At 50.0% G+C, this 24,660-nt stretch overlaps 9 protein-coding genes across 9 annotated transcripts; 6 read left to right on the top strand and 3 right to left on the bottom strand.

Annotated features, from left to right (window-relative positions):
• Positions 1-1,836: 1,836 nt before the first annotated feature.
• N7481_009307 (potassium channel) lies at positions 1,837-2,334 on the top strand (the record flags this gene model as incomplete). The annotated part of the gene is made up of 1 exon (XM_057268526.1): positions 1,837-2,334. The coding sequence occupies one exon, from the start codon at positions 1,837-1,839 to the stop codon at positions 2,332-2,334; it is 498 nt and encodes a 165-aa protein (XP_057119203.1).
• A 1,107-nt stretch (positions 2,335-3,441) lies between these two features.
• N7481_009306 (AP-2 complex subunit sigma) lies at positions 3,442-4,221 on the top strand (the record flags this gene model as incomplete). Its single annotated transcript, XM_057268525.1, has 5 exons — positions 3,442-3,476; positions 3,568-3,607; positions 3,676-3,705; positions 3,804-4,034; positions 4,120-4,221. 5 exons carry the CDS (start codon positions 3,442-3,444, stop codon positions 4,219-4,221), a joined length of 438 nt encoding a protein of 145 aa, XP_057119202.1.
• Positions 4,222-6,846: 2,625 nt separating this feature from the next.
• N7481_009305 (sulfotransferase family protein) lies at positions 6,847-7,850 on the top strand (the record flags this gene model as incomplete). The annotated part of the gene is made up of 3 exons (XM_057268524.1): positions 6,847-6,991; positions 7,066-7,342; positions 7,415-7,850. 3 exons carry the CDS (start codon positions 6,847-6,849, stop codon positions 7,848-7,850), a joined length of 858 nt encoding a protein of 285 aa, XP_057119201.1.
• A 2,309-nt stretch (positions 7,851-10,159) lies between these two features.
• N7481_009304 (arylsulfotransferase family protein) lies at positions 10,160-12,717 on the top strand (the record flags this gene model as incomplete). Its single annotated transcript, XM_057268523.1, has 5 exons — positions 10,160-10,356; positions 10,397-10,478; positions 10,601-10,729; positions 10,835-12,344; positions 12,434-12,717. The coding sequence occupies 5 exons, from the start codon at positions 10,160-10,162 to the stop codon at positions 12,715-12,717; spliced, it is 2,202 nt and encodes a 733-aa protein (XP_057119200.1).
• A 2,472-nt stretch (positions 12,718-15,189) lies between these two features.
• On the top strand, positions 15,190-17,242 carry N7481_009303 (putative MFS transporter; the record flags this gene model as incomplete). The annotated part of the gene is made up of 2 exons (XM_057268522.1): positions 15,190-16,036; positions 16,098-17,242. 2 exons carry the CDS (start codon positions 15,190-15,192, stop codon positions 17,240-17,242), a joined length of 1,992 nt encoding a protein of 663 aa, XP_057119199.1.
• A 690-nt stretch (positions 17,243-17,932) lies between these two features.
• On the bottom strand, positions 17,933-18,986 carry dph5 (diphthine synthase; the record flags this gene model as incomplete). Its single annotated transcript, XM_057268521.1, has 3 exons — positions 17,933-18,530; positions 18,633-18,757; positions 18,852-18,986. 3 exons carry the CDS (start codon positions 18,984-18,986, stop codon positions 17,933-17,935), a joined length of 858 nt encoding a protein of 285 aa, XP_057119198.1.
• A 1,102-nt stretch (positions 18,987-20,088) lies between these two features.
• On the top strand, positions 20,089-21,538 carry N7481_009301 (transcriptional regulator SPT3; the record flags this gene model as incomplete). Its single annotated transcript, XM_057268520.1, has 4 exons — positions 20,089-20,580; positions 20,633-21,308; positions 21,334-21,458; positions 21,533-21,538. The coding sequence occupies 4 exons, from the start codon at positions 20,089-20,091 to the stop codon at positions 21,536-21,538; spliced, it is 1,299 nt and encodes a 432-aa protein (XP_057119197.1).
• A 473-nt stretch (positions 21,539-22,011) lies between these two features.
• N7481_009300 (blue light-inducible protein Bli-3) lies at positions 22,012-22,704 on the bottom strand (the record flags this gene model as incomplete). The annotated part of the gene is made up of 2 exons (XM_057268519.1): positions 22,012-22,470; positions 22,501-22,704. 2 exons carry the CDS (start codon positions 22,702-22,704, stop codon positions 22,012-22,014), a joined length of 663 nt encoding a protein of 220 aa, XP_057119196.1.
• Positions 22,705-23,155: 451 nt separating this feature from the next.
• On the bottom strand, positions 23,156-23,737 carry N7481_009299 (uncharacterized protein; the record flags this gene model as incomplete). Its single annotated transcript, XM_057268518.1, has 1 exon — positions 23,156-23,737. One exon carries the CDS (start codon positions 23,735-23,737, stop codon positions 23,156-23,158), a length of 582 nt encoding a protein of 193 aa, XP_057119195.1.
• Positions 23,738-24,660: the final 923 nt, after the last annotated feature.

Raw genomic sequence — 24,660 nt, 5'->3', positions numbered from 1 at the left:
TAGTAGTACAATCTGTATGTAGCCGGTATCCGAGCTTTCAGGATGTTGTAGAAGATGTTGAGACATTATTGTGACTAGTATTGAATCTCACTTGCTGACAGACATAATACACTGGCAGGCCGGTAGGTCAAAAGAGCACACTTGAGTGGCTAGACAAACAACCACTTTGTAAGCTGATTTAGCAAAGAAAGTACTTCCATTTATATGTATTTTCTTCTTTATTTTCTTTCGTCAAGATCACTGAAGGGGAAACCTCCTGAGTCGAGAATCATTTGGCAAAGATACATTTTTTATATCCCATCGATCTTTTTCTTTTCAATATCGGTGAACACGTACTCTCGCCTTGAAAATCGTACCTTGGCCTGAATTGATGAACTCCATATTTGATCCGCGGGGGATTTCTAATTTGATCAGGCCCTGCAATATTGATGCTCATTGCTAGAATTGAGTTTGAGCCGCTGAATAAGTTCAACTTTGTTAATATTGCGGCTCGGAGGAAGGAGCAACCACGAGGTACCTACCACTAGTACTAAACTGTCCAGGGAACCATGTGGAAGGTACGATGAACCACTTATAAGAGGTTCGCCCTCTCAACACGGTGGGAAAAACATCCCACCAACAACAAACAAGAGTCCGTGGTGGAAACCCAGCTCTTGTTCCCACCAGCTTCAGTCTAAATTATCGCTGGACTCCCATCTTCTCAAGCCAAGAACTTGAACCCGACAAAGAGTTACTTCCGGAATCGGGCCCGCCGCCGGCCTCAATTCTGGTGAGAAACTCCAGCGAGCCCTCAACAATCAAGTGGACTGGCGTCGCGTTTTTGGATGGAATCGAAGTCTGGTAAGTTACTGCTTTGGAAAATTGACAGGAGACTTGAACTAAGGAACTAGAATAGATAGGTATCTGAATTTCTTGAATGAGGGACACAGAACAAGTTCGGGATAAATCCAGAGAATTCAAAAGAGATGGCGCCCCTCAAAACCACACATCGTTTGGAAACTGTACCGAAACGTATGCGTATGTCCAGTCTTTCCAGTAGAACACGCACCTCGTTGAAACCATCTTGAATCGGCCATGCTACAAATCGTGGGCACCCACGCACCTGTGGACTGCTTCCTGTTATTTGGGCTGGGGAGTTTGGGGCACGTGAATTGCTTTTGCAGAGAGTGCTGACCAGGATGTCATATCTGCTTGTGCAAGTTGCCACTGGAGTGACAAACCAGCCTTCGCGCTGCAAGTATTATATCCCACTTATCACATGGACTTTAATTGTGAAGCACAAGTTTCTATATATATACTAAAAGGACTACAGCTGATAATCTCCAACTTGAGAGAAACCCACCTGACAGTCTAAACCAACGAACCCCAAAGCATGCTGTGATATGTAGGGATTCCATGGCACATCAATCGACTTCTACTACACTGAGAAACCGACGAGGACCGGTGCTCCAGGTACCCCAAGGCCGAGAACTAACGGCTGCATATCTAATTGCGGGATGAGTATTGTCTGCAACGTCAAGACACCCGCTAAGTTGAAGCAGCACTACTCCTTGCCCACCTGGAGGAAATAGTTGGCCTGTTTGGTGTTGATTCGTCCACTTGTTTGGCGATTTCTATATTTAAAGGGCATCACTGCTGTTGAGGCTTGCTTTCTACGGAATGCGCTCTCAGTTATTGGTATCTTGGCTGTGCTTTTTCTTCTGGTTCCAATGCCAAGCTTCGATTTGTTGAAGGGTTGCCTACGGAATGATTTGTTCATAAGTATTGTCACGTTCACAGAGATGTTGCCACTGGCATATCTGGTCGCGGAGTTACAGCGGCCGGTAGAATCTTTCAATGGCCCCTGCAGCGACCACTTTTGAACCCCAGCAAAGACTTGTTTGTGGATGTGTTCATGGCTGGCTTTCAAGACGCGGTGATTTCGTTCTTCGAGAAGTCGGTCTGGACAGGACATACGGAACCGTTGTGTTTTGGAAACCGGAGGATATTATCTATTTCGACGGTCTGTACTTTTACTTCTGCTATCGCATCATCATTGGATACAGTATCGTATGCTCAGTTGAATGCGGGCCAGCCATATTTCGTGATGTGGTCACTCATCGCAATCGAAACCATGATAACCAGATGGAAGACTTTTATGGTGGGACATGCGCTGGATGGAATGCGATACTTGACATCCTCAACTCCCCAGATGAAGTCGGCGAGCCAATTGACTCAAACGAGGTAGCCACAAATAATCTGGAGATAATCCAAAGTACGCCAAGCGACTTGAACATCGTCCCCGAGCTCCTTTCCTTCAGAGGGAGGGCGGATGCTCATCTCGCAAATGAGTGATACTGCCGTCGCTACTCCCAAAAATTCCTTGGAAGGGTTTAGTGAATACTTGGTCCCGAGGAGTTTTGATTGATATGCAGGGTCAGCTGGGACGCCTCCTTGAAGTTTATTCAGCTTGTGTAGCAGCATAGCCGCTGTGATGATACGACTATCTCGCTATCCATCATATCACGCTTTCACACTACGTAACCCATTAGTTACCTGCCTATCCATGTGCCATAACAGATAGTTTTCCTCCTTTCCCTCTTGTTTCCAGTTTTGTTACTTTCGTCTAATACTACATGATTCATCATATTGAGTTCCGTACAGTCGCAGGAATAATGTGTACTCACTTTCGACTTTCTATCCGTGTTGTACGAAAGAATATGTAGTAACGAACGAGGCACTGCATACACTTCCGACAGAATCTCCGAGTAAGCACCTACTACCTGGTAGATACTAGTGTATATCATGTTATGATCTTGGTTCTTAACAAATTTCAATGTTGTAGTATATGTTGATTTGCTCCGCGAACACGATCTGTGTTGTAGTGCTAATTATTATTTAGGCTTTGCTTTGCAGCACACACCGTTCGGACGCTTGAGTACTACTAGGCGCATAAATATGTAGTTGGGTGGATGGTATTTGCTGTGAAATCGGTCACCCAAAGAGAGTGATGGCATGGCTCTATTTCTAAGATGTTAATGACTTTGCACGTAGACCCTCATTGCCTAGGGGAACAATTGGTTCCTCTAGGAAAGTCCATATGTGGGATAGCAGAAGCTGGATTGGGGTTGATCTTTTTGCCTTTGTCTTGGCATTTTCAGGTTGACGGTTCGTTCTGTCTGCCAGCGACCAACTTCCTTACTTTTTCCCTTTATTTTTCACTATGACAAACGTGTTTTGTTTGTAGACTTTGCAGACTTTGTAGACTTTGTACTCTGCAATTGTATATTTTTAGAATACTGTAATGATGTGAACTTGAATACTGATTCATAGTGAACGCCGCATAGGCGGTGATTGGTGGCAGTATATCGGGGAGGCGGGCGGATCCCCCAGCTTCATTCCTAGCATCAACCTAGGCGTCTAACAAATGCTGGCCAGGTGAATTGGTCGAAGTTCCTCACAATGGTCCTCTCATTTATCATCGTGCAGAATCGCCAGTGAGTGCTCTCATCCCGCTCCCGAACCTTCCACGCCCAAATCCGGGACCAGGCTCAGGTAAAGTCCGCGATACTGATCAGCGGGTTATAGGGGCAAAACGCGCCTGGCGAAGTGGTATGCGCCATACAGTGTGAGTGGAATGGAATTAAGCTACTTTATTTACAAGAATCGAGACGCTGACTGTTATCTTTGATGCAGGATGAGGAGAAGGTGAAGCTAAAGGGCGAGGTTCGTTCTACCGCCGCGGACGACCGTACCGTGATGCGATGCGATGCGATCGACCCCCGACATCCCGCAATTACGACCACTAACGACCGGCCATATAGGTACATCGTCTTGTCGCGCCGAGAGATCAGAAATACCAGTCGAATTTCGTCGAGTTCCGCCGCAGCACCAAGATTGTTTACCGGCGATATGCGGGGTTGTTCTTTTGCGTTTGCGTCGATGCCAATGACAATGAACTGGCGTACCTGGAAGCAATTCATTTCTTTGTCGAGGTGCTGGATCAATTCTTTGGCAATGTTTGCGAGCTGGATCTAGTCTTCAACTTCTACAAGGTGAGTGTGGTGGTGGTGGAGTGGTCCGCATGGACCTTTCACCTTTTCCCCAGGAATGCGGATACTAATATGACATGTGGAATAGGTCTACGCAATTCTGGACGAGGTCTTTCTCGCGGGCGAGATCCAAGAGACCAGTAAGCAAGTAGTGCTTACGCGACTGGAGCATTTGGATAAATTGGAGTGAGGGGCTGGATCGTGGTGGCATGAACAGTGATACAGATAAGGGGAAGAGCCACTGGGATATCATATTGGGATACAAATATGGGTGCATTAGCAAGTCATTTGCATGGCGTTTAGGGGTCTGGGATTATGGAGGATATTCAATTTAAGGAACCCCTGATTACTCTTTCTGCAGACGGGGTACGAAGTCCTTCGTACGGCGTCCTAGTAGTACGGTATTCTGATAATGGTGTGATCTCATTTGTACGAATTATGCCATCATTTGGGCTTGAATGTCGAAATTTCTAGCCAGTCTGATAGGGCTGGGTCTGTGCCAAGGCCAGGGATCGTATTCCTTACTCTTTTCAATTGCCCAGACCCTGATCAGGGTCTGGGTGGGATACTCCGTGCTCCAGTGTTATGCTATACTTGGTCCCCCCCGCTGGGACCTGCAGGCTCCCAGATTCTGAACTGCCGACAAACACTGCCGCACCTGTCCGTGGGGTCCATGATGGGCATGAACGATGCGGGAGGGTTGGTTAAGCTTAATTGAAGTGAATGTTTATTATTTGAAGGACCCATCGCGCACCGTTGGTAATTTCTGATTTTGACTTGGGTCGTGTGTGAGGTGATTGTGCTCATCGATGGCGCACACACCATTGATGTCTTGGCGTCCCTCTTATAATTCAGCCCTCTCGCTACTTCCAAGACCCTGAGACTTTTCCCTTGCTGACTGGGCTGCTTGAGTGCTACAGTGCTATGGTGCTACTGTACTACCCAAATGGTCCCAGATCGTGAGACTGATTTGGGTATCCCGTACCCCATACGGAGTACTCGTACCTGGTACACAAATGATGCCTTTTGCTACTAACCCACCACTGCCTACCATCAACTCACTCTTCCACAAAGACTAACAGGACCGTGTCATACGTTGGCCATACTGGCCATACCTCCACTTTCTCGAACCCCTTCCGCTGCAGTACGGAATACTTCGTACTCGCTCCATTCAGCAGGGACGATCGATGCAAAGCGCTAAAATGGAACAAAAGACGGCCAGCCTACCGCAGGGACAATCTCCGAAAGTTCCTCGTTCCCAGACGATCTCGGCTTCAACGGTACTGCATCCGCGACGAATGTGGTCCAATCCCCTCCGAATGGTGCACTGCCTACCCTGAAGAGTTTGCGCGGGAAACCACCCATTGAATGGGATCATCGGTCGAGAAAAGTACCTCACATACTCTGTCCGGAGTAGATTGGTTTTCTTGGCATGTGGGAACTTGTCCCGCCTCGGGCCTCGACCACGAGTCTCGTTCCGATTCCTCATTCAATCAATCTGCGGAACCCGTGGAGCGGGGCGTCTTCGTTTCGACTTACGGCATTGGTTCCAAGAGCTAGGTTTTTTGCTCGCGTGCCCCTGGATACTGGATCCGCGACATGGTGATCGGCTACGGAGTATGGTTTACTAGGAATACGGGCGACCGGCGGGACAACGACGGACGATGTTTCTCTTGATACTCTTTCTCCCCCGTACATAGGTCGATTTGTCCGGAAAGCTGGGGAAGTGAGATGTGACACCTTGATCCAAGACATCACCAGAGATGGAATGGATGGCCTGGGCGCCAGTTGGAACAAGGCCGGCCACAGTTTCAGAAGAGAAAGCATTCCCCACTCAGCAACTGAAGTTACGCGTTGCCCTCGTCCACGGGACCAATGAGGGTTGCCAGGGGCACGGATCGTCACTAACAGCCGGTTTACAATACAAAGTTGATCACCGCTATGGCCAGCAGGCCCACGCGTTACTATTGTGGAAATTGGATCAGTCGAAGAATTGGGGTAATTCAATTCCAACGCGAGAGCCGACCGACCCATCAAACTGTGAAAACCCAGTGAAACGAGCATACGCAGTCCAAGTCTTGGCATACCGGTATTTACATACAGTCCTTGCACTTGTGTACGAGTACTCGTACACTCCACGATCCACCAGTTTCCCCCCCCTGACTATCGATGGATTCCCCTCCCTGCGTCAGCCGGTGACGTCGTGTCTTTTTTGGTTTTGGCAAAGGATGCAGATTTGAAAACACGAGGCGCCGAGGCAGTGGCAGCGGCAGCGGCAGCGACAGCGGCAGTGGCAGAAGCAGAAGCAAAGGCAGACCTGTTCAGCATAATGCATGGCATCGAACAGAGAATACAGCACCTTCTTACATTGTACGAGTACTATACTTACGCATTAACAAAAGCCAACCAGAGGAATCAAAACTAACACTTCTTTCCAGGAAAAGATTGACAGCTTAGTGGAACTCCCTCGCCACCTCGCGGGGGGGGGCGCAATGCCTTCCCAACTTGCCCGCGCGGTTCGGTCACTTTGATTGGTCCACCTTCTGTGACAGATGTCCACCACCGCGATTGCTCCCAGGGCCTCAGATCAATGCCAACAACGTATTTTTCTTTCCCTTTTATTTTATTCAATTGATTTCCGCTCGTTCTTGTTAAATTCCACCCCTTATCAAGTATCCACCTCTTGATCCCCTGCCCCTTCTAGACTTTTTCTACAGTCTTGTCCCTTCTTTTTTATACCCACTCTTTCGGCACATCACTCGCTCTTTTTCTCCTTCTTTACTCTTCATCTCCAATCCTCTTAACCTCCAACGTCATGTCTCTCGCTCTCTCCGACAACCTGGCTCCTCAGCCTATGACTGATATCTTTACCGATGACACAAACATTGATCGCCGCAAGTGCCACCGCACTGTGCCCATGAAGGTGCTGGCTCTTGGTGTTGGCCGTACCGGCACTGCTTGTAAGTTGGAGATAGATATCCGCTTGGCGCTATGAGCAAAAGCAAAGAACATACAAACTGATTACCCATTCCAGCTCTCCGCAAGGCTCTTGAACGTCTGGGTTACGGCAAGTGCTACCACATGATGTGCGCCAGTGTTGAGAACCCGCCAGACTGCCTGATGTGGCACGATGCCCTGAACGCCAAGTACAAGGGCGAGGGCGAGTTCGGCCGCAAGGAATGGGATCAACTTCTCGGCGACTGCCAGGCAGTGTGCGACTGGCCCGCCTGTGCCTTCGCCAAGGAGTTGATCGAGGCCTACCCCAACGCAAAGGTCATCCTGACCACCCGTGATGTTGACCCGTGGCACGCGTACGTCTTACCTACCCTATCGCTCAAGAACCGAACGAACTGAGCAGAGCAAACGAGCTAACTTCCCACCAGTTCCGTCATGAAGACTGTCCACTGGCGTGTCAGCGACCCGGAGCACAAGTTCGTCTCGAACTTCAGCTGGGCCGCCGGCATGTACTACCCCATGCTGAACAAGTTCTTCGAGACCTTCTTCCGCGGCGACTTCCAGGGTCAAGGCAAGCAAGTCTACAACGAGCACGTCGCCGAGGTCCGCAGCATGGTCCCCGCCGACCGCCTGCTGGAATATAACATCAATGACGGCTGGGGCCCGCTGTGCGAGTTCCTCGAGGAGGAGATGCCCGACACTCCCTTCCCCCGCGGTAACGACATGGCCGACTTCTACAAGCGCTGCAGCACCCGCAACCGCCACCAGATGATGAACGCTGCTCTGCAAGCTGTCACTATGGGCGGTACCATCCTGGCCGCTGGCTTCGCTGCCACCATGGCCTGGAAGCGTTTCGCCAAATAAGCGGTGTTTGATTTGTGTGTAGGGAACAACTCTCCCTTGCATTCTCTTTTGCATTCCCTTTGTGAGCATGCTCTCCACAGTGTGTGCAGGCACCACTGGTGGGAGTAGTAGCTTTGTTTACTCGGTTCTGTCGTGAACTGGTCACTGCAGATTTTTTTCCTTTTATCTATAATATCCCCTATGATGTTCTGTTTATTTTGCATGGTTGCCACCGATATGGGACAAAAAAGCCTAACATACTTCATGGTAATTATTTGTGGTACATATTTTTATGGTCGAGAACATGATTCTATATATCATCTATCATTCACTATTTTTTAGCACAATCTTTGCTAGCAAGCCACCTACGTATGTACATGTAGTGCAGTAAATCCCCCAGCTTCATTCGAAGCCAGCATGGAACCTTGGAAGCCCTTAAACAAGGGCAGCATACTCGGAGCATTATCTTTAGACGCAAGGGGGAGGGAAGAGGGGGGCTTCTGCGAGTCATGCAACCCTCCAATCCGGCTCATTGGAATCTCTCCCTGACATAGCCAAGTATCTACCCGCATACTGGTTACTAGGATGTACAGAGTACAGTACATGCTCGAGTTCGATTCAATTTCTTGGAATATTCAATCTAGTTCTCAATCTCTGTAATTTCAATTTTCGCACAGCAAAAAAAAGGGAAAACTCCCCCTAGAACCACTATTTCATACATATTCATGAGCCTCTGGAACGCTGAGTCTCTCGTACTCGTACGAAGGCGACGCCAGGATTATTGCTTGGCCGGACTAGCGGCTTGGCAGGCGAGCCACGGGCCATTGGCCATTCGCGGCCATCCTTGAACTAAATCTATTCTCAGGCTCTTCGGTTCTTCTCCTCAGTTCCGCCCGGGCTGATTTTTGGGATCTATTCGTGTACTCTGTTTGAGTTGAACATACTTATGTCGCTAACCTCTTTGTTGATGTGTATACGTAGTCGGGTTGCATTGAGAGGACCGTGGGCTGTACAGGGAGACGTACTGGCGTACTGGCGTTCCGTGTTTCTTATTTGGAACTTGAAAGTTGAACTCGTGGTTTGTGACGCATGTGGTTAAAGGTTAAGTGTAAGCTTTGCGATTACTCTGGAGTATTGTATCTATAGATAGACATAGTTATGTACGCAGGACATGTATGTAGATGGATTGACCGAGATAAGTACCTAGTACTAGTGTACACTAATCATTCAAGTTACACTTCAATCCCCATCAAGTACGGAGTACGGAGTAATCCTTGATCTACTCATAATAATAGCTCCTGTTCCCGCTGGTTAGGCCCCCTCTTGATGATCGATTATCAGATCACCTTCCTGATACTGACCCATGTTTCGCGTGGCTTACTCCGTAGGGCAATCCGGTTTCCACATGGACCCTTGGGTTTTATTTTGGATGAACTCGTAGGGCAAATACGAGTAAAACCAAGATGAAAATAGCCTCGCCGCGTCATGAAGTCTGCCATCGAAAGCCACGAAGGTATCCCCGCGCGGCGTACGCAATCGTCCCGCATGCGCCTCGGTGTTTAGTTCCTCTCCTGGTAACAGATTCGGTATGGGTATCGGTATGGACTTTTGGTATGGAGAATTAATTACACTAACTCCGAAGGGACTCCAGCCACATTCACGTGGCCAATTCCCCCCATTGAGTTGTGGCGAGTTCCCCCCCTTTTTGACTCCAGGCATTGGAGGCTGTGTGTGTATGAGGATCTTGCTCTTGTACCTCAGGCATCCCATGAAACTTTCAGGGGTACTAGACTACTAGTTACTACGTCACCAAGAAAGGATGGACACTTTAAACTTTCAAATTGCCGGCCCCCCCCCTGAGTTTTGAGGCGGTGCACACAGCTCTGGCCCTCTACTCCGTACATCTCCCACTCTCCCACCATTCTCTGTTTAGCCGCCCAGCATGACGCGGCCGATCTAATTTACCGTACCATACACAATCCACCCTGCGAAACTGCGAACCCTGATTTACGATGGAAGGATGAGAGCAAGACCCTGATCATCCTCGTTCAGGTTGAGGGCACGAAGGGACCCTGAAATATTGAGTGAATATAGGGACCAGACGACTGGTGATGGTAACCATCACCACCTCCATCACCACCCTCATCATCGGGGGGGGACCTCCCCCGCAGTCATCGTCAGTTAAGCACCACGCGCGGCTTGGCAGTCGTCAGTGTCAACGCACTTTAATGCTTGGTACTGGACCGCGGGGGCCTCTGGCTGGTCAAATGTACCCGGCTTTCAATTTTCTGGACCCAATCAGATCGTGATTATCTTTTGAGCTCCACCCAATGAACCCACCCAGCCCGCTGCAGCCCCAGCACCGTAGACTGAATGTACTGACAGCAGCCCGTACTCGTACGTACTCCTCGAGTCCTCTCTTTCGAACGTTCTTGTTCTTCGAGATTCCTGTTCCTCCCTTGCATGTCTCTGCGCTTCTCTCTCCACCCCCTTCTCTCGACCTTCCGCCATTCCTCTGGCGAGTGATGTAAAAGAGGAGGCTTCATGGTCGCCACTACTTGTCCTAGGAGGACTGTCTCCATCTTCCTACTCGCTGTTCTGCTATGCGCTGTGAATACTGTCGCGCTGCAGACGGCCTTTTATAAATCGGTAAGTGTGTGTCATTAACTCAAGATACCTTGTCGATCGCGGAATTTTGGACCTTTTCCCCCTTTGACTTTAATTCTTCCCTTCCGCATGGCTAATTGCTAACCGGTGCATCTGTCTTGCAGCGACCAGACATCTATCCTCCCATCGTCGATATCGAACAAATAGACGCGGAAAAAATAAGCCCCGGATACATATTCATTACACCATACGAAGTCGATAATCCGGGCCCATATATCTTTGATAACACCGGAGTACGTGCCAATGCGCCAATTGGATTGCATTTTGCGCAATCTCGCAATCACTATCCTGCAAAAGCCAAGACACCTAGCTGACTGGAGGATTTTATCGCAATTTAGGAACTGGTATGGAGCGGCTGGGGTGCCTCCGGGCCCGGAAATGCCCATGGCATGCACGTATGCAAATATAAAGGCGCCGACCACCTATGTTTCTTTCAAGGCAACCAACAAAAAGGATACTGTCGCGGACATGGCATCATCTTGGACAACACATATCGCATCGTACGATCCGTACAACCCGGCGGTGGAATCGCCTCGAGCGACATGCACGAGTTTCTTCCAGTCAACGACGGCAAAAGCGCGCTCATGACCGTCTACCAACAACGACAATTCGACATGACGCCGTGGAACATCAAGACGGGCCTGGGGTGGGTTATGGAGAGTGTTTTCCAAGAAATTGACGTCGAGACCAGTAAAATTATCTTCGAGTGGCGATCACTGGACCATGTCGACCCGTCTAACAGCTACACTTGGCCCGCGCACACAGATACCTCAGGAACGGGACTGAACGTGCATGAGCCGTGGGACTATTTCCATATCAACTCGATCGATAAGAATAAGGACGGCGATTATCTGATTTCGTCGCGCCACACGTGCGCTATCTATAAGATCTCCGGTAAGGATGGATCGGTCGTTTGGCAACTCCATGGGTCGCAGCCGACGTTCCGCAATATCAACTTTGGCTTTTCGCAGCAGCATGATGCGCGCTGGTTGTTTGAGAATGCCACCCACTCGCTGGTTTCGCTGTTCAATAATGGCTATAACGGGTTCAACCAGACACACCATAACTCTGGAGGGATGATAATCCTGATCGATCATGTCGATAACACGGCTATCCAGGTCCGCGACTACAAGCCTTCCATCAATGATCTAGTGAGCTCCAGCCAAGGTAACCTGCAGCGCTTGCCGAACAACAATGTTTTTATGGGATGGGGCAATAACGCCTACGTGTCTGAGCACGATGAAGAAGGCAATTTGGTTCTTTGGGCCCATATCTCCGGGGACGATTTGATGAATTACCGCGCGCAAAAGTTCGAATGGGAGGGCAATCCGACCGATTCACCCGCTCTCTGGGCCTACTCTCGAGCAGCAGATCCCTTTTCCCCAACTACATTCTATGTCAGCTGGAACGGTGCAACGCGGGTCCGCAGCTGGCGATTCTTCGGCGCTCACAATTTAGCCGGTCCCTGGACCTTCCTTGACCAGGTCAATAAGACGGGCTTCGAGACTGAGTATAACAACGCGAGTTTCTATCTTTGGGCTCGGGCTGAGGCCGTTGACAAGAATGGTGTTGTCCTCGGCAGGTCCGAGATCAAGTATACATTCGTTCCCTCGTCTGAGCTGCGCGACTTTTGCCAAGATGAGACTTGCGTCGATGCGTCCGGGTTCGGATTCCCAGGTGAAGACGAAGCCCGCCCACTCATCCCTCCTGCCGGCGTGAATACCGTGCCCTGGGTTGATCCCGAGCATGACGGCAGTATCTGGACCTATCCGTCCGGATTCCCACACACGACAGAAGCAGAAACTGGCACAGGTGCCATAATCTACCATGACAAGTGGAGAACAGGCCGTAAGCGAATCCTCTTCCACCCTTCCTTCTGATCTGATCTGATCAACCTTGATTTCCGAATATGTACTAACACACTATTCAATTTACAGGCATTCTTGCCTGGGGCACTATTCTCCTCATCGTCGGACCTTTAATGATCGGAGGCTACTACGCCCGTCGTTATTTTCAAAGACGCCAACGGCCGGATCCGTTGGATTCGGATTCCGAGGCATCGGAGCCGCTGGGCGGCTACACCGAGCAAAAATCACCGGCGCCAAGCGATCTTCCCTGGTGGAATTGGCGGCGGTGGACGGCGCAGGCAGAGATGCGTTATTTCCCGCTCGTAGATCGAAGTCCACCACAGCGGGAATACGAGCGGCAGCGAACAGAATAGGCTGTCCTGTCCTGTCCACCTCTCTCCTATCTCCTCCGTCGTGAACTCTTTTACTCTCTCGTTTCCACAATTTTTTTTTCTCTTTTTTTTTCTTTCCGATACAATGTGTATCCAATTCCCACTTTTGCATTGCTGGCCGTTCACTTGGTTCTTTTTTCTTGTCTCATACATCTACCCACACCCACTACATTTCGTACATACTGTCTTACATATGTCGGACACCATCCACACACATACAAACATACATAGATACCATTCCTACCATTATCATATAAATCTATCTACTCCGAGTACTAGTATCTCTCACAACCCGCGTCGAATGGCGCCCACTGTGCTGCACTGTAAAGCGAACAACCATATGGTTCTGAAATACGAATACCCGAGATACATAAAGCCGAGCTACCCAACGCGCCACATCAAGCGGGCGCATCGCATTCAGCTAGCCCGTCAACACCAGACTAGACTGGACTGGACTAGTATGTTCAAGTTCCTTTCCCTAGCTACTACTGTACTCGTACAATCCAGCCAGTCCGGTGCAGTCTGGTACGTATACGTAGAGAGTATACGTAGCTGTACATACGCGTCCATGCAGCGCCGGCGCTTCCTTGAGCATAAGCTTCTGCCCAGTGCATGGTAGAGGTAAGAATAGATTTCGATTATCTTTTTACAGAGTATAGGGTATGTACGAGTATGTATGTATGGTCAGGATCGAATTGGGGACGGCCGCCGGGCGTCCTGCGGAGACCTCATTTTCTGGAGCGGGAAGGGAGGGAAGGGGAGAGCCCGGGCCTGAATTGGCCTGAGCAGCTCTGGCTCAGCTAGCTTTGGCTTTTGGAGCTGGCGCTGATCGAGAATTGCGACAGTAAACTTTAGAGTGGATGGATGGTAGAAGATAGGCGGGAAAAAGTGATTTTCTTGGGTTCAAGTTAAGTTCTTTAATTACAGATAATGTACATCTGGCCTACTCTGTTGCTTTTGTGAAACTTCTTTCTGCGGGGACGATTGCTTGATCTACAGACGTAGTACATAGAGGGCTCCGTACTCCGTCGGAGTAGTTGTAGTTCAAGTTATTTAGATGATACAGGGTGAAATTCATTCTGAAACGCAGAAGAGATTGTCTCGTCTCATCTCAAGCCGGAACGCACCGGTGCAGCAGAGCGTGCGGAAATCAAATCCCAGAAACGACTAATCATTGGTCTGTTGAAGGCGAAGAAGGAGAAGAAGTAGAAGATCACTTACCTGAAGAGGCAGGATCCTTATTTTCTCCAGAGTTGCGGGACAACTTGCTGGTGGATTACCAGGGGACGGGAACGCGGTACGAGGTGTGGAATCGGTACACAGGGACCCGTGGCTCAGCGGTCGGTAGTTTGTACGGGAAACAGTAGAATGTATCTGATCGGCCGTGTCAAGAGAATGGAAACGAGGCAAGCCAGAGTACGAGTATTGTGTAGAGAATAGGGAAATCTCCGGAGATGCAGGTGCAGGTACAGGCGAAGCCACTGCGTGGACAGATTCGTATGTCTCTCGTGTACACTAACAGCGTCAGTGGCTGAATCTAGCAAGGCGAAGCATCTGTTTATTTCCTAATTCTGTATTTTTCCTTTCTTTTTTCCTTCCCCTTCCCTTGGGACAGGCACTAGCTGGTTCCGCTCTCGAGGCTAGAAACGATTGGCAGGTGGGGGGGAAGGCTTGGAACGAAAAGGAAAGAAAAGAAAAAGAATACCAAAACCAAAAAACCCGAGCAATCCACCACGGTTCGTCTGATCAGTGCCAAGACATGATGGAAGTGGCTAAGTGGAGAAGCGCGTCGCAAGCCCGGCTGTCGTGTCGATCGGGTATTGTTGTATTGCTTTGACACAACCATTACTGTAAGACGGTGGTACGAGATCAGGTACGAGCTGCAGCAGATCTGTCGTACTCCAAGGGGAGGAGATGAGACATCAGATTATCAGAATACGAGTATACTCCCATATCATCTATCATCTACTCATCGTATATCGTATATCACAAGTTATCATATACACACCGGGACTATATGCATATACTATATACTCCTTACTATGTATACTAACTCTTATGTATCTACTCTTGGCGCAAATTGCAGTGGGCCCAATTAAGTACGTTAAATGGCCAATTCCAGACTCAATCTACTTTCCAACGACGTAATACTAGTAGCAAAAGAAGGGAACAATAGTAATAACAACGGGGATGATCATCGTTGACAAGACTACTCTTTACTCGCCCTTCCTCTCCTCCCTCCGCCCTCCCGTCTCCTCTCTCCTCTCCTCTCCTCCCAAACTAAAAAGTCTTATCCCTTGGGACTCGGAGCCAATCCAATTACTGTACTTCCATACAGCCAAAATTACGTGAAACAGACCCAGCGCAACGCATTTCAATCGCCTGACGTCGGCCATTCCCACTTTGACCCTCTTCTCCGGCCTTAGTCCCGACTTCGGCTTACATACACATTCCATGCCTACCAGGTCCCAACCTCATAAATCGAATAATGCCCGCCACGCGCGTACGACCTCCTGGTCGACTGGATATAATCATCTAACCCAGGGCCCTGGTGAACCCTCCGACTCACAACCTCCTCGACGTCGCCGCGAATCCAACATCTCCCTCGCCAGCGTCGACGAGGGCATTGGCGCTCATTCCTCCACCACCACCACTGCCGACCCCTCCGATGACCCCGACATGATCCGCAATACTTCGATGGATCTAGACGTCCGCAAAAACTCGCACCATGTGCGCTCCCGCTCCCAGAGCCATGCGCAAGCCCTGCTCATGCAGGAGTCTGAAATTCCCGCCCAACCGCCGGTCCTTGCCCGCCCTCCTCCAGTAACATGGATGTCCCTGCCTCAAAAGGGCCAATTGGCTTTACTTGGTCTCTGCCGTGTTTTCGACTTTCTTCAGATTGCCTCATTACAGGCTTATATGTTCTACCAGTTAAAATCTTTCGACGAGAACCTCTCCGACTCGGATGTTGCGACACAGGCCGGTATTCTCCAGGGTGCTTTTACCGCTGCTCAGTTCGCTACCGCAATCCCTTGGGGTCGTGTCGCGGATGCTGAGTGGGGTGGTCGCCGCTTTGTGCTGCTGGTCGGCCTGGTGGGCACAGCTGTCTCCTGCTTGGGTGTTGCCTTCTCGACATCGTTTGCGCAAGCGGTCTTCTGGCGCTCGTTTGGTGGTGCTATCAACGGCACCGTTGGTATCATCCGAACGATGATTGCGGAGAATGTCAAGGAGAAGAAGTATCATTCGCGCGCCTTCTTGATTCTACCTATTGGATTTAATGTCGCTTCGCTTTTTGGTCCTGGTAAGTCTGACAAGCTGTTCTTGGCTGCCTGGAGAAGGATTTGAGACTAACTGCAAACTAGTGATGGGTGGTATGTTTGCGGACCCCGTCAAGAGCTACCCCCGCTTGTTCGGCCCCAATTCATCCTTTGGCGGCGAGAATGGTGTGGAGTGGTTAGAAAAGTACCCCTATGCTCTGCCCATGTTGGCCAATTTCTTCTTCCTCTCGAGCTGCGCCTGCTTGGTTGGTTATGGCCTGGAGGAGACCCTGCTGGCCTGCAAGGGCAAGCCTGGTCTGGGCTCATTTATCATGAAGTTCTTCGCTCGTAGTGTGCGTGGCGTGTTGGGAACATCTTCGCCCATCTACTCAAAACTGCCATTCCGCGACTACGAGGAGGATGGTCCTCTCATGGGCCAAGTTTTGGACCGCTCCGAGAGCTACGAGCTAGAGGAGAAAGCCAGACCCGTGCGTGTCAAGCGCGTGCTGCCCTTCAGCCGGATCTGGACCAAGAACGTGTGGTGCACACTTCTCGCTCAGGCATTTTTCGATTTCCAGATGGGTGCCTTCAACAACCTCTGGCTGCTCTTCCTGTCTACTCCCCGCTACGATCCCAATGACCCCGCCGCCCCAGCTCAAAGTCTTCCCTTCAGCTTCACCGGTGGACTCGGCATGCTTCCGCAGAGTGTCGGTTTTGCGACCGCCATCCTGGGTGTTATTGGCATGTTGCTTCAGTTCACCATCTACCCCTCGATCAACGGACGCTTGGGTACAGCTAAAAGTTACCAATATTTCCTCTCCCTCTTCCCCCTGGCATACGCCCTGGCCCCATACATCTCGCTTGCCCCATCCACTATCCCGCCTCCGGGCCAGGCTAACGGCCCCTGGGTTTGGCTTTGGATCATCTTCGTCCTGTTTCTCCAGGTCACTGCTCGAACTTTCACCCTGCCGACCTCTATCATTCTCTTGAACAACTGCTCGCCGCATCCGTCAGTTCTGGGTACTATCCACGGCATTGGCCAGTCGGTATCATCGGCCTTTCGAACCATCGGCCCCATCTTCTCAGGCGCATGGTACGGTTACGGCTTGGAAATCGGCACGGTCGGCTTTGCTTGGTGGCTGGTGGCCCTGGTATCTGTCTTTGGCTGCGCAGCAGCTGTATTTGTTTATGAGGGTTCCGGTCATGAGATTCTTCTTCCTGGCGAGGAAGATGATTTCCAAGAGCACTGATGTGATGTCTGACGTCTTTTGTTCTCTCCCAGTTCGAACTGTACATTGCTTCAACCTCCTTTTGCATGTCATTCGGTGTCGGTTTTTGGTGGGTTTTCTGTTTTTTCTTTTCTGTGTTCATTTATTGCCTTCTTGGGCGGGCAACTTGGTTCTCGACTCGAAAAAGGGTCTCGGGAAACCATTTTGTCTCCCTGCAGTGGATCTAGTGGTGGATCTTCATGCATTTAGACCTATCTATACCTCTCGTCTTGTTTGCATGTTTGTCATATTGTCTTTGGATACCATTTCTTATCTGCATTGTCATCTCCGCGCGGCATTATCACCCCCATTTGCTTTGTCTGCGGCGTTCTGTCCTCATATTTCATTTGTTTGTACCTTTCCCCTATTACCTGTCAATTGGTGATGGGGTGGGATGGCTTCTCTGTAACTATACTTTATAGAGAGCGATGTCTCTTGTCGAGCTGGTTGTGTCTAGCGCGACAGATGTACTATTTCAAAGGGCGGCCCTTGGGCTGATCTGACCCTTTTGTCCTATACCAAAGTCATAATAAACCATTTAAATCCTACCAAAATGCAAGCAGTGTAAAAATAAGCGAATATTCTCGTATGTTTCATCAAACATGGCATTCAAGCCCTAAACTTCGTTAAAATCTATACAGCTCGAACCGAACCGAATCGGAGACACCCATACTATGAAGAATGACCATAATACTTCACATAACTAGCATCAAAGGTCTTTTCATCAACAGCAAACTGCCGAATATAATCCCGCTCAAGATCATGCGTCCTCCGACCCAGAAGAACAAGACTATGCAACGGCGCACCCATCTCAACCTCTGCCAACTCCTCCAACGTCCCAACAACAATCTTCTGATCCGGCGCCCCAACCCGCGCCGCACCAACAGCAAGACTATCCGCATGATAAACACCCTCCTGCCTCGTCTCCTCGGTCTCAACCAGCTGCGCCGCACACTGCGCAACGGTCATATAGCGCGGCGGCTCGAAGATGCGTCGACCACGGGCTAGATTCTCCATTGATTGTTCCTTGACCTTGATGTCGAGTAGGACGAGGGTGTGGAGGCCGATATGCGCATTCTCGCGCACTTTGTCGTAGAAGGAGGAGGGTTTCCAGTTCTCCGTGAAGAATACCATGCTGACTGTTTGGCCGAAGTTGTAGAGTTGGAGACCCGTGCAGCCGATTCCGGACATGATTGAAGCGTTGGGGACGACGTTTGTTTGGATGCCGAGTTCGCGGGCGCGGAGAACGAGGTCGGTGTGGGTTGTTGCGCTGGTGGGGAGGGCTGTTAGTACATATCTCTTGTATTCTATCAAGCGTGGTGGGAAGTGTGACGGGGAAGTGAGTCGTGGATATATTGAGGATCGCACTTACCCGAACGGATCGCCCACGACTAGGAAGGCAACGTCGACCTTGTCGGCGTCAGCGAGGATATCATCGCTGCCAGTCTCTACGAGCTCGCGGTCAGCTTCAATGACGGGACGGCCGTAGAACTCTTCCTATAAAGCGCAAAACATGAGGTTAGCGGGACAGAACGTATAGTGAACCAATTGCCGAGGCAAAGCCTTGAATTTCGAAAGGTCGTCCACTCACAAGCTTCGACTTGTCAACCAGGAGAATGGCCGTGTAGGCTTCCAGATAAACGCGCTCGGCCTTCTTCACAATCTCCAGACCGCGGACAGTAATGTCCTTCTCGTCGGCGAGGCCCAGACCCACAAGGTGCAGCATGATGAGTGAAGGATGGCGGGTATAATGCAATTGACAAAGAATTGGAGTCCGGAAAGGGTGCCTTGTCTTCTCCAATCTCGTCCAGGTAGAAATTGGATTGAATCGAATTGGAAATAATTGAATATGCCCCGCGGCAGAACCCGACCGACCGCCCTGGAGCGGAGGAAATGAATGTCCGGCTATCGCGATCTCCCCGGACTTCACATCCAAAGCTTGCTGCAACCTCACCTTGATCTGCTGCTCTCACTTTCGTTGCCCTTGTGGCAAGCACTCTTCGCATAGTATCGCATCGTATGTATCCAGCCTAACACATCGGACCGTATAATCGCATAACTGAATCATCCCCTTAGGGTAGCCCTTTCGTCCCAGCTCGTTCGCCTATCGGAGTCGTCATCATGAGCTCCGATCGCCAGCCAAAGTATCGGCAGGAGATCCAGCAGGTGAGTTATATTCCCTGTCGATAATTTGATATCATCTTGTCGCGCCTCGGTCTCGGTCTCAGTCTTCTTCTCGGTCTTCAATCGCTTGCTGTGTCTGGGAGTGCTTGACGCTATCTTGCTGGTATCCGATAATCAGCGCCAGACTCGTTCGCGAGGTTCAGTCGGTCTTGCAATGGGAGAGAATCGGTCATATGCGAGGTGGTCTTTGCATTGAGGGCGCATGATGTGTCATTGTGTCCCGCCGGTTCCTCTGGAGTTCTCCGTCTGGTATCAATCTGAAAGGCAGCGCCTGAGATCTGGCATGGGCTATTGCAGGAGCTGAGAATGAACAAGCATGGTTGCATATTATGCACATGTTTGCTCTTATTGTGGATTTTCTCTGTGAAGAGTCGGATGTCTGGAGTTCCAGGGAGAGCAAACGGATGGAATGGAACAGAACACGGACGGCATATACCGCCCTCGCCGGCTCATGATATGCCGAACTTCAACAGGCTGCCTTTAACTGGCCAGCTGATTGGCCGGTCTTGATTGCACGCAGGTCTATGCATAGCAGATTCCTGTCCTCGAATCTGCAAACAAGCTTCTCCACCCCCACACCATCCTCTCAACAATCCACTTTCTATCCTCCAAGTCTCATCCTAGCAATATCTCGTCCCATCAGCATGGCTGATGACGGCCAACCTCCCGTCACCCAGATTACGCCAGAAGAGCAGGAACTGGCGAGCTCCGGTGAACTCCAGAACCTCTCCACGAGCATGTTCTTCGAAGACCTCTTGCCACTCAATTTGGGCAGATTTGGGCAGCTTGGCTCCTTCGCTGACACTTCCCCACAAGATTGGAAGTCCGATGTGGATCAAAAGCCCAAACTGGGGCCGCATTGGACATCCCATTATGGGAGGAACCTCTTTTTGGCGGCCGCCAGCCCGGACCCGAATACTTCGGGGTTCTCTATGAACCCTGGCGTGCCAGGCGATGTCGATACTCCGTCAACCGACATTAAAGAAGAAGAGACCGAGGAGGACAAGAAACACTCCCAAAAGACCTTGGCTGACCTTCTCCCCCAGATGATGTTCGTGTCTGGCGAGACCGCAGAACCATCCATCGACACCACCACCCTCATCGAGGAAATTACCCGCCAGCAGGTGATTGAGATTGTGCGTACATTATTTGTATCTCTAGTGAACTAGCAACTAACAGATACTACAGCTCACACGCAGCACCTCATTGGCTACTCGCCGGGGTTCACGGTCTATCTCAACCGATGACCTTATCTTCCTCATTCGACATGACAAGGCCAAAGTCTCTCGCCTTCGAACTTTCCTTTCCTGGAAGGATGTTCGCAAGAACGTCAAGGACTCCGATGACAAGGGAGGTGGCGATGCCGCCGACTTTGCGGCCGCCGACGATGCAGCCGGTGCGGTAGCAGGCCCGACAGATGTAGCCGCGAAGCCTAAGAACAAACGCGCCAAGGTCGGACTTGCTTGGGATGTTAACAGCCTATTTTCTGTCCAAATCCCGGAGCGCGAGGATGAGGAGGACGAGGAAGAGGAGGAGCAAAACTACGCCACCCTCCAGCGTCTGGCTGCAGCCGATGAGCGCACCAAGTACATGACCAAGGAAGAGTATGTTTTCTGGTCCGAATGTCGACAGGCCTCATTCACCTACCGCAAGAGCAAACGTTTCCGCGAATGGGCAGGCTTCGGAATCGTAACCGAATCCAAGCCAAACGATGACATCGTCGATATCCTGGGCTTCCTGACCTTTGAGATCGTCCAGACCCTCACCGAGGAAGCACTCAAGGTCAAGGTGCGCGAAGACCATGAGAAGAATCGCGGCGGCGGCGACAATGGCGACAATGCCAAGAAGCGCAAGCGCGAGACTGGTCTGTTTGACCCCCCCTGAGGAAGGTCGTACCCCCATTGAGCCACGCCATGTCCGTGAGGCCTATCGCAAGCTGCAGGCTACCCCACAGAAGAACATCGCGATGCTCCTTCACGAAGCCCGGGTTCCTGCTCGAATGCCCCTTCAACTGGTACGTATCATATTCCATCTATACTTGCTGACATAGCTCTTTCGATTTGCGTTTTTGCTAACCATTTCTTCCAGATCTGAACTGCTGTCTGTTCCCCGAATTGTTTTTGTTCTTTTGTAGGACGGTGCTCAGGAGTTTTCTAGCGACAATCGCTGCATGTTTTCATGATACCCATGGTCAATTTCTACGTGGTTCCGGGTTTGAGCCACTGTTTTATGGAGTCATATGTACGTTGACCAGTTTCGACCTGGCGGCGATCTTGATTTAATTGATCTATCTTCAATTATTGTTCCCTCGATGAGGTCCTCCGGGCTTCGTTCAAGTAGGCCACATAGGTTCCCCCTGCATGGCTTAAGCCAGTATTTCTTCCATTTCCCAGTAGAAATTATTCATATTGAGCAGTAATATTGTATACAGCTAGACGTTTCAACAAAGCCATCACATGCAGTCATAACACATAAGTCTGCGGATATCCAATTACTCCTGATGAGTGCGGCGCCCTAGCGGAGAGGAATACGATTAGCCCCAACCTCAAAAGCAAACGTGAAAAAAATCACGGAAAGATAGTGGGAAAAAACTCACACTCAGCCAATTCTTCCAAACTCAATTCCCGAATTGAATTAATAGCAGGAACATTACCCTGCACGGCGCCCTTAACAGTATCAACCGCACGACCCAGTATTCCCTTCCGAGAAACAACATGCGTAGCAATCTTCGCCTCGAGCTTAATCACGCCAATGCGGGGGTCCGTAGACGAGCCATCGTGCACGCCATCACCCATATCTCCCAACCAGGCTTTCAATGTCGGCGAATAGTACTTCTCCACGACAGCCGGGTCCGAAATGACAGAGGCGCTTCCGGCGATAGAGGCCCAGGCACCGCTCACCGGGTCCAGGAAGGACATGTTTGTTTCTCTGGGGTGGGCGGTAAGATCCATTGTTTTTCCGGAAAAGATGTTTGTGTGGAAGATTAGGTCGATGCCGCCGTTTTCCTGGTTGGTATTAGCCAATGTCTAGTGTTTTTCTTTGGTAGGTGTGAATACCTTTCCAGCAAGAGCCATGCATCGAGAAGTGAGGAATTCCCCGTCAGATTGCTTTGTCGTCAACATGCCGAATTTCACTTGGTCGATGAATTCCACTAGTTCCTCAATCTTCTGGATGAGAGGAGGGTCTTCGAAGTTCTGGGTCTTATAGGGGTCCACGGAGTGGGTGCCCGTTTCGGTGTTGATGGTTGCGTTGGCGGACATGGTGGAGTGATTGATTATTATTTAATTTTGCGAAAAAAGAAATATCAAACAGTTGTAAAACAAAAGGTATTAAGGCCCTTGGTTGGGCTTTATATATCGAAATTCCAGCTGTTCTTGCAGGTTATACTTGCAAGGCACGTCGTTGTGACGTCAGTGATTAGATCCGGATTAGGGCTTGCTTCTGGCTCAGGGTGGATTGCTTTGCTTTGCTTTGCTTGCTGCAGCTCAACAAGGCCCCACAGATCGATGGCGATCGGAGGTTGAAGTCTTGGCTGATTTGTGGTCTGATTCTAGATCGCGATTGATCGTTTGTCGGGTGCCGAATTTGATCTGGCTTAGGTGACGATGCGGTGTTTGACCCCGATCTGGGGTAGAAGAACCTTCCAAGTACAGTAGTACAAACATGGTCATTCAGATCTCGAGAAAAAGTCAAGAAAACTGAACTAGAAACTCAACCGCTGCAGATGTGCATCAACACTCTCCATACTACCTCCAAGACCATCGCGAAGATAGCGATAAGGAGAGCTGTCCTGTCAGCCCCGACCTGGAAGCCATCAAAGAATAGTACATAATACTGACCTTCACGTCCCCAACCGACCATATTCTGCATGAGCTTTCCACGTCTCTGCAGCTTTAACCAAGCAGCCATCATATCAGTCTCGCAGGTCTGGCCATGGACGACCGAACACCCCCCTGCGGAGCGACGGCATTCGAGGTGTAAACGCCGACGCTCCATAATCCGGCGAATGCGCCAGTTGCAGAACGCCTCATCAGTGCGAAAAGAGCACTTCTCCATGGGACACTCGAGCTTGCGCTCGAAACGCTCCACCAGCCAGTCCACCTTGAGGTGAACCCCTGTGTAGACGATCGAATAGAAATGGCGACAGCTGTGTTTCAAGGCCAGGGCATCGGGGTAGCTGAGATGACCTGCAACTTGAATGTGCAGCTCGGTCGGAAGATTCATTAGAGCAAGCTGGACTAGAGGAACTTCCTGGGCTTCGGCGGTGCTGTTGATCTGTTCGGATTTCTCCATGTTGAGGCTCAAGGATGGGGTAATTGTTGCCCCTTGCAAGTTGTGGGGTGATGGTATTGACTTGTTCTTGTACTCGGCCCCCAAAGTGGTTGCCTGAGCTATTTCAAGCCACAGTCAACCTATTTCAAGGCAGTTAGTTTCCTGCGATGTTTGAAACGTGTCAATTGCGCAGTAGCTGGTGGCTTGGGGAAATACGAGAATCGTTGTCTTACTGTGGAGATTCGTGATGATGGAGGTTGAGTCTCCTGAAACATGCCTCGCCGACCGCGCCAATTACAAGCTGCTAGTTCTCGTACAAACAACAAGCTTTGGGAGTAGATTGGTTTACTCCAGAAACTATGGGGCTAGTACAACCACCTTGGATCTGAGACTCCGAATCGACTATTTCAAGCTCCGAGCTCAACTTCGGAAGGGACCATCTTTTCCGAGTCATTTCTGGTGAATGTATTCATTTATTTTACAGCACGGCCTTCATGTTCTTACGTGCTAAAAATAGATTAGAATGTACTAGCATATAAATACTGGTGGTAGTTCGGTATGAGCCTGAATGTATAGAGTAGTAGTAATGAGTAGAAACTCAACTGTCATTGTATTGGGCAAATGAGTACTCTCTACTAATTGAACATCATGATACTCGCGAAGCTAACACTGCATGTGGTGTGGAACTTGAAATGATCGGAATCTTCATAAATACACGGTGTAAAAAAAATCCAATATCAAAAAAATGAAATCGCGCAAAATTCCACCTTGTTTCCACCTTGTTTCCACCCAAGAACCAAAATCCTAGATGCCATCTAAACCCCACGAGTACGGGAGTCGAGCGCGTATCCTCGCCGTCGCCAAGTCCCAAGATTTTGAATAACCTCACTTTGTTCCCAAAAAGGCAATACGTCATTCCCCAACAACCCGATGAAGTCACAGAA

The sequence above is a fragment of the Penicillium waksmanii genome, assembly GCF_028829765.1.
Source record: "Penicillium waksmanii strain IBT 27052 chromosome Unknown utg000008l:1.0-5622682.0:1.0-5626561.0, whole genome shotgun sequence".
Taxonomy (NCBI): domain Eukaryota; kingdom Fungi; phylum Ascomycota; class Eurotiomycetes; order Eurotiales; family Aspergillaceae; genus Penicillium; species Penicillium waksmanii.
Note: the sequence above shows the minus strand (reverse complement) of the source record. Positions and strands in the feature narration are given on the sequence as shown.